The following is a 10,003-nucleotide window of genomic DNA, read 5'->3' on the forward strand; positions in this document are numbered from 1 at the left end:
CACACTCCACCACCCTGCGGCAGGTGTCCTAGTACCTAGAACCACCATCCAGGGGGTCCGGATACACAACTTGGCTTCCCAAACTAAGATCCGATATGCATATGTTATTACATTTTGCTTCCGAGCAAACATATGTTATTACATTCCCTTACAAGCGGGGCCCTAGCTCCATTTTTTTCAGGAACGAACTACGCTGCACCAGCAGGAGTCGCGCTGGAAGCTAGCTCCGAGCAACCTCACCAGCGGCGGCGGCGACCTCTACATCAGCGGATCGCCGGCGGCAGCGACCACCTCTGCACCAGCAGTGACAACGACGTCCGCTCCATGCGGCTTGCCAGCAACATCAACCACCTCAGGGTGAGCGCCACTGCAAGAAGGTCCTCGCCCCCATCCTCCTACAGGGGGCGACAACGAGGCCATTAAAGCCAAAAAGTCAGGGACTCAGCGGCAGATGGCTCTGATGCCCTCGCCAGCGGAGGCAACCACCTCTGTAAGGGGTAGCCTCACCAGCGACAGCGACCACCTCTGTACCAGTCGGTGGCGGCTGCCTCAGCACGCACGAAGGGGTCCTCGCTCCCGTCTAACCAACGGGAGTGAGGACAAGACCATCCAAGAACGCCGCCGCTACCACTGCGGCGTACGACGTCTTGTACGATCCCCCCAATGTGGCCGGCTGGCAGGAGAAGGGGTGGATGTGCCGGACCCACACACGGCGCTACCGTTGCCCGTGCGGTGGACGGACAACCACGCCCCGGCCAGAGCGGCAGGAGGCAGCATCGGAGGCGGCGCCGAAGTCGTCCAGCCCAAAGGGCCAGACACGCTGCAGCTGACGGCCTGCAGCCGGCTGGCCCCGCATAGCCGGGGTTCGCCTCATCCGCAAGGCTGGTGAACACGCTTCTCCTCCGAATGCTAGAGGAAGAAGCGGGTCGCCAACCCATGCAGAGGGCAGGGCCCTGACTTGGCTCGCCCCCCGCCCCAGCAAGGATGATGAACATCCTTGAAGCTGAGGCTGTGGGGAAGCCGCAACCTGGCTTGCTTCTCCCCACCGCGAGGCTCGTGGTCATCCTTCTGGATGGCCACTGGCAGGGGACTGCAGTCGGGCTGCATGATGAAAATCTTTGAAGCCGAGTGATGACGGAAGAGCACCGACCCCACGGGGTTGCGCTCCTCTAATAGCAACAAAAGGAAGACAAGATTGGCAGCCCAACTGCGAGCGCAAGCTCTCCGGCGATGGGGCCACTAGAGGGGATGGCTCTGACGCGTTCCCTTCCAGTGAACATCGGCGCGCCCCATCCAGAGGCCCAGAAGGCGGGAGGGAGCGAAGGATGCAAGAGGAGCAAGGCATGGCTTCTACCGAGGGGTCGATCCCTTTTTAAAGGGAGATGTCCCCCTCTTGTGCCTCGAAGCGCCACGAGCAAAGTCTCCCGGTGTGCACCAAAGGTTCCGCCCTATGACACGAGGGCCAGGCCCCGCGCATCGTATAAGCTGGCCCGAGGAGCGAGGAAGGAAAACCACCACACAGGGGCGTGCAACCGCCCCGGGGATATGATCCCCTTCACTTTCGAAACAACCAGCGGTCGGGAAAACGAGCTGCCGCACAAGGAGTGTGCAACCGCCCCGTGGTTAGGCGCCCCCTCTTTTTTCGCCAAAACCGGCGGTCAAGAAGGCGAACCGTCACGCGGGAAGCGAGCAGTCACCCCACGGTTGTGCGCTCCCTCAGCTTGGCTACAATCAACGGTCCAACATGTGGATCCAGGCCCACACGTCATGCAACCGGCGCGATCAGCTACTAGGTGCGGAAGAACCGCACCGCCGCTTGCGCCAATGATGCGCCCCCTCGGGGCCGTCGCAGAAGACTGAAAAAGATAAGCTTTCAGGGCCGATGCAGTGACTCGAGGCACCCCACGCATGGCCTAGCAGTGATGAAGGTCACGGGCAGGTCAGCCGGGGGAACGGGCGTGACAGTCGGCATAGCCATAGGCGGGCCGGCATTAATTGCACCAACAAGCCCGCTAGAGCAGCAGGAAGATTGCCATTCAGACTCTAGCCCCACCTGCAGGCTCGTCTCCTCCCCTGAGGCGGGCCCGGGGGCCACTGTCAGTACCCTCAATCAGGGGTACCTTCTGCTACTGCATAAAGGCGCCGCACCCGTGCAACGCATTAAGACCACGTAGAGAATGGCGCCCAATGGGCAGCTCCAAGAGCACCACGTGGCAAGGAAAGAGAGTACATCCCGGTGTTCATCGCTAGGTCCGGACCCCCGCAGAAGGACACCGGACCCCTATACATACAAGTCCAGGGCCCCAAGAAGGTATGCCGGATCCCTTGGAAGGCCCCAGCATTGGCAAGGTCTCGGGACTAGGAGGACCCCAGCGTAGGTAGGGGTCTGGTGCTGACACGTGTCCAGACCTTGTCCTTGGACCGCCCACTGCTGCTGCGTGGCTTGTGGCCCGACACATAAACCAACGGGCCAAGCCAGGCATAAAGCTCACCAAGCCGAGCGGCCTCTGCATTTATTGCTGAAAGGACGCGCCGCCTGCCACCACGCCAGTAGGCGACGCGCCCTCCCAGCATTTAATGCGTCCTGTCCAATCTGATGGCAAGCGGCGTCAGGGTTGTCCAGCAGGCGGCACATCTGACCGGTCTGTTGGCAAACAGTGCGCCCGTGCCGAGCGGTGCAATGTACTCATCATCCCTTCTACAAGAAACCTCCCCTGCACGCCGAGGATATGAAGATCTCGGGTGTCAGGGCGCTAGAAGATCACCTCAGCAGCACAAGATTGTGGCTTCAAGTACAATATTCGTTATGTCCCTGGGCCCACATGTCGGGGCTCAGTACCTTTGTGCATGCCCCCCTTCGGCTATAAAAGGGGAGGCATGTGGCATTACAAAACACACAATCTCAGGCAGACACTCACAAGTTCATACAAGCTCCCAAAGCAATACATCACATAGTGGAGTAGGGTATTACGCTCCAGCGGCCCAAACCACTCTAAACCCTTGCGTGCTCCCGTGTGTTGATCCACCAGTCTCGTAACAAGCAAAACGCTTAGGCCCCTTCTCTTTTTAGGATTTAGGGCGGGTGCAATCCGCCACCCGGCCGAGGAGATTTCCTCTCCGACAACTGAGAACCACGAACACATTCCAATTTACTTTTTACCATTCATGTCTTAGGAGTAGATGTAGCGTAGTCCTAGTTGTAGCTTTCCGCATATCCACCTCCACCCCTATTCGACTCTATGTCGTCTATATCAATCTTGTGTGGCCTGTCGACTCCAAGATGGCCTAAGATCTTGCTTCCTCGGTGGAGGCAAGATCCATCTTTCTTATCTTCTTCATCAGTTGTCCTTAGGTGATTCTACGCCATCTCGGGACGTCCTCTAAACATGCTTAGTTTCTTGCCCCAGGTGGTCTGCCGAGCCGGAGCACCCAAAGACCTCTCCCAGGGACGAGATCTAGGTTGCAGCGAGAAGGAAGAAGATCCTACGCCATCGCAGATCGTTCGAACCAGAGCGCGGACCGTCCAAAGCGACGCAGGGAAGACGACGCTCCTGCTGCCGGATTGTGGACCGTCCATACCACCGTAGAGAGCACCGCCAGGCAGTACACCTCGAGTGTTTGGTGACCAGATCGACGCTAACACTGTCATTTGAAAAGAAATTTAGAACTGGCTCATATTCATCCCTCCTTCAACTTAAACTAGTCAATTACCCGTGCTTTGCTACGGTTGTTATATCATATAAATAAGTGTTGAGATATTTATTCAAATATAATTATTGTTTTTTTTTTCTAAACACCAAAGTACGTGTGGTCTGGTGGTTAGCCCTAAATTTCTGGAGAGCGGGACATGGGTTCGAGTGCTTGCTCTGCACTATTTTTTCGTGGAGTGGTAGCTGTGCGGGTGGGGTCGGGTGCTGGCAGGAGCAATAGCTAGCTGCACGGGCACGTTAGCTGAGAGAGTGTTGTGTAGGCGCTAGGCGTGGGGACCATAGGGCACGACGCTGAGGCGAGGTGCGTGGGGCGGGAGAACCAATCGAGGCATGTGAGGCGGGCCTAAAGTGTCAGTGTGGAGGTGAAACTGTGGTAGCATCAAGCGCCAATATTAAGTTTTTAACAGAGTAGTATAGATGACACAATGGGACAAGTTTAATGATGACTCATGTATCTTGTAAATTGTAATGCAACCAGTGGTATAGCATGGTATATCAACCGGTTTTTTCAATACTTCACGAATCTTGATTATCTTTTAATACGTTTTGATTTTTAGTAAAAATAGTATATGGCAACATAACAAGCTAACAACACCAAGGGTCATAGGCCAGTTGATAAATCCGGTCGGCTAGCTGGTTTTCGGTGGCACCGGCTCCACCGTACCACCGGTTTTGGATTTTAATTTTGATAAAATTTATACATTTTTAAAACTTTTGATGCCAATTTTTGTATAAGTACTATGAATTATTTTAAGTTTTTCTGGTGAAACCAAATTTCAAAATACACAACGGATTTCAAAATAAAAATCATGGAAGTTTCAAAAAAATACAAAAAGAGAAAAAAATCGATATATCAGCCAGGATTACCGATTAGCCGCTCCTCAAAGCCGATAAATCGATGTGTACGACTGATTAACCGACGCCTGAGTAGGGGCTAGGGTTTGGAGATTTTTTTTTCTCATTTTCACTAGAAATCTTTTCAAATTATTATTGCTACATACAATATGGGTTAACAATACTTGTAATAATAGATCACTAGAACATTAGGTTCCCTTCGAGCCCCCTATAATGATCTGAAGGAAAAAACTTTTGTCCTTGCTAGAGAGTCATAGGTATAAAAATATTAAATAGTAATACTAAGATCTATCCAAAAACATTAGTTCTTAAAGCCATTGTCATCAACCTAAATCAAAACTTAATAGATTTAACAAAAAATGATATGAAAGCTTGCTACGATGCTAATAGATCTAACACTAACTCAAACAAATTTACATGTGTATATGATAGGATATGTATAGATTTATCAAGTATCAACTATGCATATGTTAAAGGCGGGTATATTGTATCTTCAATATTATTTTTAAACTATAAAAGTGAGACATGTAATGTATTTAAACCATGAAACCGTGTCATATGATGCATTTGAACCACTAATTAAATATGTTATTGGACTTGTGACAACAATTTGAAGACTTTTTGCTGAAACCAAATTTCAAAAAACGCAATGGATTTCAAACTTAAAATAATCGAAGTGTATAGGACTAATAAATCGATGTGTAGAACTGATTAGTCGGCGATCGAATATGAGCTTGGGTTAGGAGGGATTTTTTTCTCTCTTTTCACTTGAAATCTTTTTTAATTACCATGGCTAAATTTTGTTATTGGACTTGTGATAACATTTAGGATATTTTTGTTCAATTGTTGAGATCTAAACATGTTTTTATTTGCCAAAAATAAGAGATTCGGTTTTACCTTATGTGTCGTCGGCTTATCGGTTTTGGAACCGATTAATAGGTGGTATTGGCCGATAAATCAATGTCAAACCGAGCAGATTCAAAAAACTGCTCAAAAATAGTTTGAATTTTGATTTGGTCAGATTTTACCGGTTTACGCCGATAAATCATGATTAATCGTCCCACCCGGGTTTGGTGAACCCTGAACAACACACATCCACACATAAACGATTAGTATTAGCTGAAGATGTGCACCGTATTCGTCCAAGCGTCCAGCTGTTCCTGTCATGCACCCCCTGTGGGCTGTGTGGCCTTGCTAGCCTTAGCGTGAACAGAGGACTCAACAGTCGCGAGGCCATATTTCCCGATAGTACACGGAAGTCCGGCGGCAATGGAGCCTCACTCTTAGCAGACTCCTTCCGCAGCCACCGTCCATTGTCGCCACTCGTCAGTTCTGACCAATCACGCGACTCCAAACAGTGTTATGCGGCCCACCTGCACCTGCAATGCAACGATCGGTCCCTCTCGAGCAGTAGACGCCCGGTTCCTTGTACTTTGGCACCCCCATCACGTCGTCTGGTCAATCTAAAGCTTGGACTTGCAGCCTCCTCATCGGTCGATCGATCGGAGTGACGTGCTGGGGATTGTAGGTGCAAGCGCGCGCGACATTGCAGCTACCGAGAAGAAAGCAGAGGGGCAATCGAGCAGTTGACGGGCGTGCAGCAATGGCGGGACTTCACTTCTTGCTCGTGCCGCTGGTAGCGCAAGGCCACATCATCCCGATGGTGGACCTGGCCCGCCTCCTCGCCGGCAGGGGAGCGCGAGTCACCGTGGTTACCACGCCCGTCAACGCCGCGCGCAACCGGGCCGTTGTAGAAAGCGCCCGGCGGGCGGGGCTCGACGTCGAGGTCGCGGAGATCGCGTTCCCCGGCCCGGGGCACGGGCTGCCGGAGGGTCTGGAGAACATGGACCTGCTCACGAGGAGGGAGCACTTCTTGCCCTTCTTCCAGGCGGCGTGGAAGATGGACGCGCCGCTGGAGGAGTACGTGCGGTCGCTGCCCCGGCGCCCGGACTGCCTCATAGCAGACTCGTGCAACCCGTGGACGGCGGAGGTGTGCGCCCGCCACGGCATCCCGCGCCTGGTGCTGCACTGCCCGTCCACCTATTTCCTCCTCGCCATGCACAGCCTGTCCAAACACGGCGTCCACGACCGCGTCGCCGACGAGCTGGAGACGTTCGAGGTGCCGGACTTCCCGGTGCCCGCGCTCGCGAACAGGGCCACGTTCCGCGGTTTCTTCCAGTGGCCCGGAGCCGAGGGCTTCCAGCGCGACGTCGCCGAGGCCGAGGCCACCGCCGACGGCCTGCTGCTCAACACCTTCCGCGACATCGAGGGCGTCTTCGTCGACCGCTACGCGGCGGCGCTCGGACGGAAGACGTGGGCCATCGGGCCCATGTGCGCCTCCGGCGGCCTGGACGCGGACGCCAGGGCCAGCAGGGGCAACCGCCCCGACGTCGACGCCGGCCTTTTCGTGTCGTGGCTAGACGCCCGGCCGCCCTCGTCCGTGCTGTACATCAGCTTCGGCAGCCTCGCGCACCTGCCGGCGAAGCAGGTCATCGAGCTCGGCCGCGGCCTCGAGGCGTCGGAGCGGCCGTTCGTCTGGGCCATCAAGGAGGCCAATTCGAATACTGACGTGCAGGCGTGGCTCGCCGAGGGGTTCGAGGAGCGCGTCAGGGACAGGGGGCTCCTGGTCCGCGGGTGGGCGCCGCAGGTGACCATCCTTTCGCACCCCGCAGTGGGCGGCTTCTTGACCCACTGCGGGTGGAACGCCGCGCTGGAAGCCATCGCCTACGGCGTGCCGGTGCTGACGTGGCCCAGCTTCTCCGACCAATTCAGCAGCGAACGGCTGCTCGTCGACGTCCTCAACATCGGCGTCAGGTCCGGCGTCAAGGTGCCCGCCATGTTCTTACCCAAGGAGGCGGAGGGCGTGCAGGTGTCGAGCGCCGACGTGGAAAAGGCGGTGGGCGAGCTCATGGACGAGGGTCCCAAGGGGACGGCAAGGAGAGGAAGGGCCAAGGACCTCGCCGCGAAGGCGAAGGTAACCATGATGGAAGGTGGGTCGTCGTACGCCGACTTGACCGACATGATCCACCACGTCGCGGTGCTCGGCAGTCGGCAGTAAGAAAAGCCATGATCACACAGACTAGATCACTAGAATCTACTAGTGTACCAATGCTAGTGCACATACTAGAATCTTGTTCTACTAGTGTACCTGGAGCTATTCAAAATTGCTTATTGTACCTTTCTCTTTCTATATGTTTTGAAACACCGTATCCACACGGACCATTTGATCTCCACTCAGTTATGATCATCCACCTTAAAATAATTTAAGGAATGTCTGATAAACATCAAATCATAAAAAACTTAAATGTATTAAAGAATGTCTGATAAAGCTTCAACCAGCCGGTAATTAGTAAAGAACAGTCACAACTAGCCGGTAATTAGTAAAGAACAGTCAGTAATTTTTTTAATTACCATTTGGATGAATAAATGTGTGTTTTCATCCATATTTATGTCATAGCCTAACCTTTACAATTATACTAAAATTGTGATATATGATGTTTTCGTCGAAATGTAAATTTTAAATCAAAAAATCACATCGTTTATTATGACTAGTCAGGTGTTTGTGTTTATTATAACTATTCAGGTGCTCGTGCTAACTCTACCACAAATCTAAAAGATAATAATTTTAATCGAAATGAATAGTGCTTATCTATATTATTATATAATACACCAGTTTAAACTTTGCAAAAATCACCCAACCAAATCGCACCACATCCATAACCTTCATAAATCCACCAAACAAATTGTATCATACTTAACACACCATCAAAACCAATGATTCAGATCGTTGTATAATTATCTCTCCCTCATTCCTCTCCCTTCCCCTCACCCGTGACCCAGCCACCCCCAACCTCTCCCTCCACCCTCCCCTGCATCCCCCGCCGCTCCCTCCACCTCATTTGTGTCGTCGCCTCAGCCGGCAACCCCTCCCATTGAGCCACCGCCACCGTCGTCGACGTGTCTCCACCGTGGGATTGTAGTGTTAGCACGGGCTATAAGCTAGTACATTTTAAGTTTGAAGCTTGGTAAAACGTTTGTGGCGATATATTGCAATAGAAACACTTAATTTGACTTGAATAAAGTCTGGAGCCTTAGCGAGAGTCACCATCTGTCATTTCATATATAATTTACAATAGCCAAAATTGTATTCACATCCTACATGTCACGTCTCTGTTGTAAAAAATCACTAAGCAGGAGAACATAGCTTGAGGATTTATTCTTTCCATTATTTTCAACAATCATTAATACCAATTTTCAAGAATTATTAATACTACCAAATCTAGCTCCATTCTCATCCCCTTTCCCTTCCTCAGCAGCCTCCGGCCGCAGCCATGCCCAAGCCATCATCAGGCACCTCCACCTCCGCCCCCTTGCTCCCCACGACCACCATCTCGGTTCCCAAGTCGTCATCCCACCCCGCCCCCGCGATGCTCCTCAACTCGCTCGCCACATTTGGGCGCTCCCTCCTCTCATCGTCGCGGCGAACCCCGGTCGCCATGCTCGCCACCACCTTCTTCCTCCTCACGCTCGTCATGTACGACGAGGACACCCGCACAAATGTCGAGCTCTCCATCGACGACTACCTCTACCTAGACGCCGACCTCTACAACGTCTCCGACCTGCTGCTCCTCCCGGGTCTCGCCCAGGATCTGCATCCGCATCTAGCGCATCGAGCATGATGCTGTTGAGCGGATGAGCTGCTCAGCGCTCTCCTCACCGCAACCTCCCACGGTGGCGACGCCAGGTAGAGAGAGCAGGTCCCTATGCCCCGTGCCGTTGTGGAGGGCATGGAGTGCGAGCTGTAGGTGGAGTGAGAGCGTGTGTGGGACTGTGGGGAGAGGATGAGTTATGAAGGATGCATGATCCAAAGAACATCAACCATTGATGTGAGCGAGTAAGAGATTAATGGACTTAGAGTATGATCTGGTCCGTTTATTTCTAATGAGTTGGTTTTCTGGGTGGAGTTGCTTTGGTGCATGTAGGGTGGTCCATGTCTGCGGGGGTCATTTATTAGGGTGGCTCTAGTTTTATTTGAAGTGGTGAATTATATAGTAGTAGTGATAGAGTATTAATATAATTTAAATGATTTGCCAATGTCATCAATATATGATTCGTTAATGGAACATTTATTATGATTCCTACACGAATTAGTAATTCTAAATCATTGGTACGATACATTTATTTTCTACTATGCTTTAAACGATTAATGTTGGGACTCAATGGAGACTCAAGATTTTTTAAATAATTTTTATTCAATATTTTAAGAATAGTCGCTTCAAAAAAATCTAGATTTGATCCTTTTGGTCATGTTATAGATGTTCAAACAGACCAGGTCAATCGTGCGACTCATGATCCAACACAGTTTTGGCCTCACACTGCCCCGGCGTAGCTAGGTGGGCACAATGCTCATGCTGGCTCGGCATGGAACATGTGTCATG

At 51.9% G+C, this 10,003-nt stretch overlaps 2 protein-coding genes across 2 annotated transcripts; both read left to right on the forward strand.

Annotated features, from left to right (window-relative positions):
* The first annotated feature begins 5,931 nt into the window (after positions 1-5,931).
* LOC100281803 (cytokinin-O-glucosyltransferase 3) lies at positions 5,932-7,827 on the forward strand. The gene has a single exon (NM_001154723.2). The coding sequence runs from the start codon at positions 6,169-6,171 to the stop codon at positions 7,621-7,623; it is 1,455 nt and encodes a 484-aa protein (NP_001148195.1). The 5' UTR covers positions 5,932-6,168; the 3' UTR covers positions 7,624-7,827.
* A 1,031-nt stretch (positions 7,828-8,858) lies between these two features.
* On the forward strand, positions 8,859-9,504 carry LOC100278191 (uncharacterized). The gene is given in 1 exon segment (NM_001151548.2): positions 8,859-9,504. A coding segment is annotated over 1 exon segment (348 nt). The 5' UTR covers positions 8,859-8,896; the 3' UTR covers positions 9,245-9,504.
* The last annotated feature ends 499 nt before the right edge of the window (positions 9,505-10,003 follow it).

The sequence above is a fragment of the Zea mays genome, chromosome 3 (genome assembly GCF_902167145.1).
Source record: "Zea mays cultivar B73 chromosome 3, Zm-B73-REFERENCE-NAM-5.0, whole genome shotgun sequence".
Classification (NCBI taxonomy): Eukaryota; Viridiplantae; Streptophyta; class Magnoliopsida; order Poales; family Poaceae; genus Zea; species Zea mays.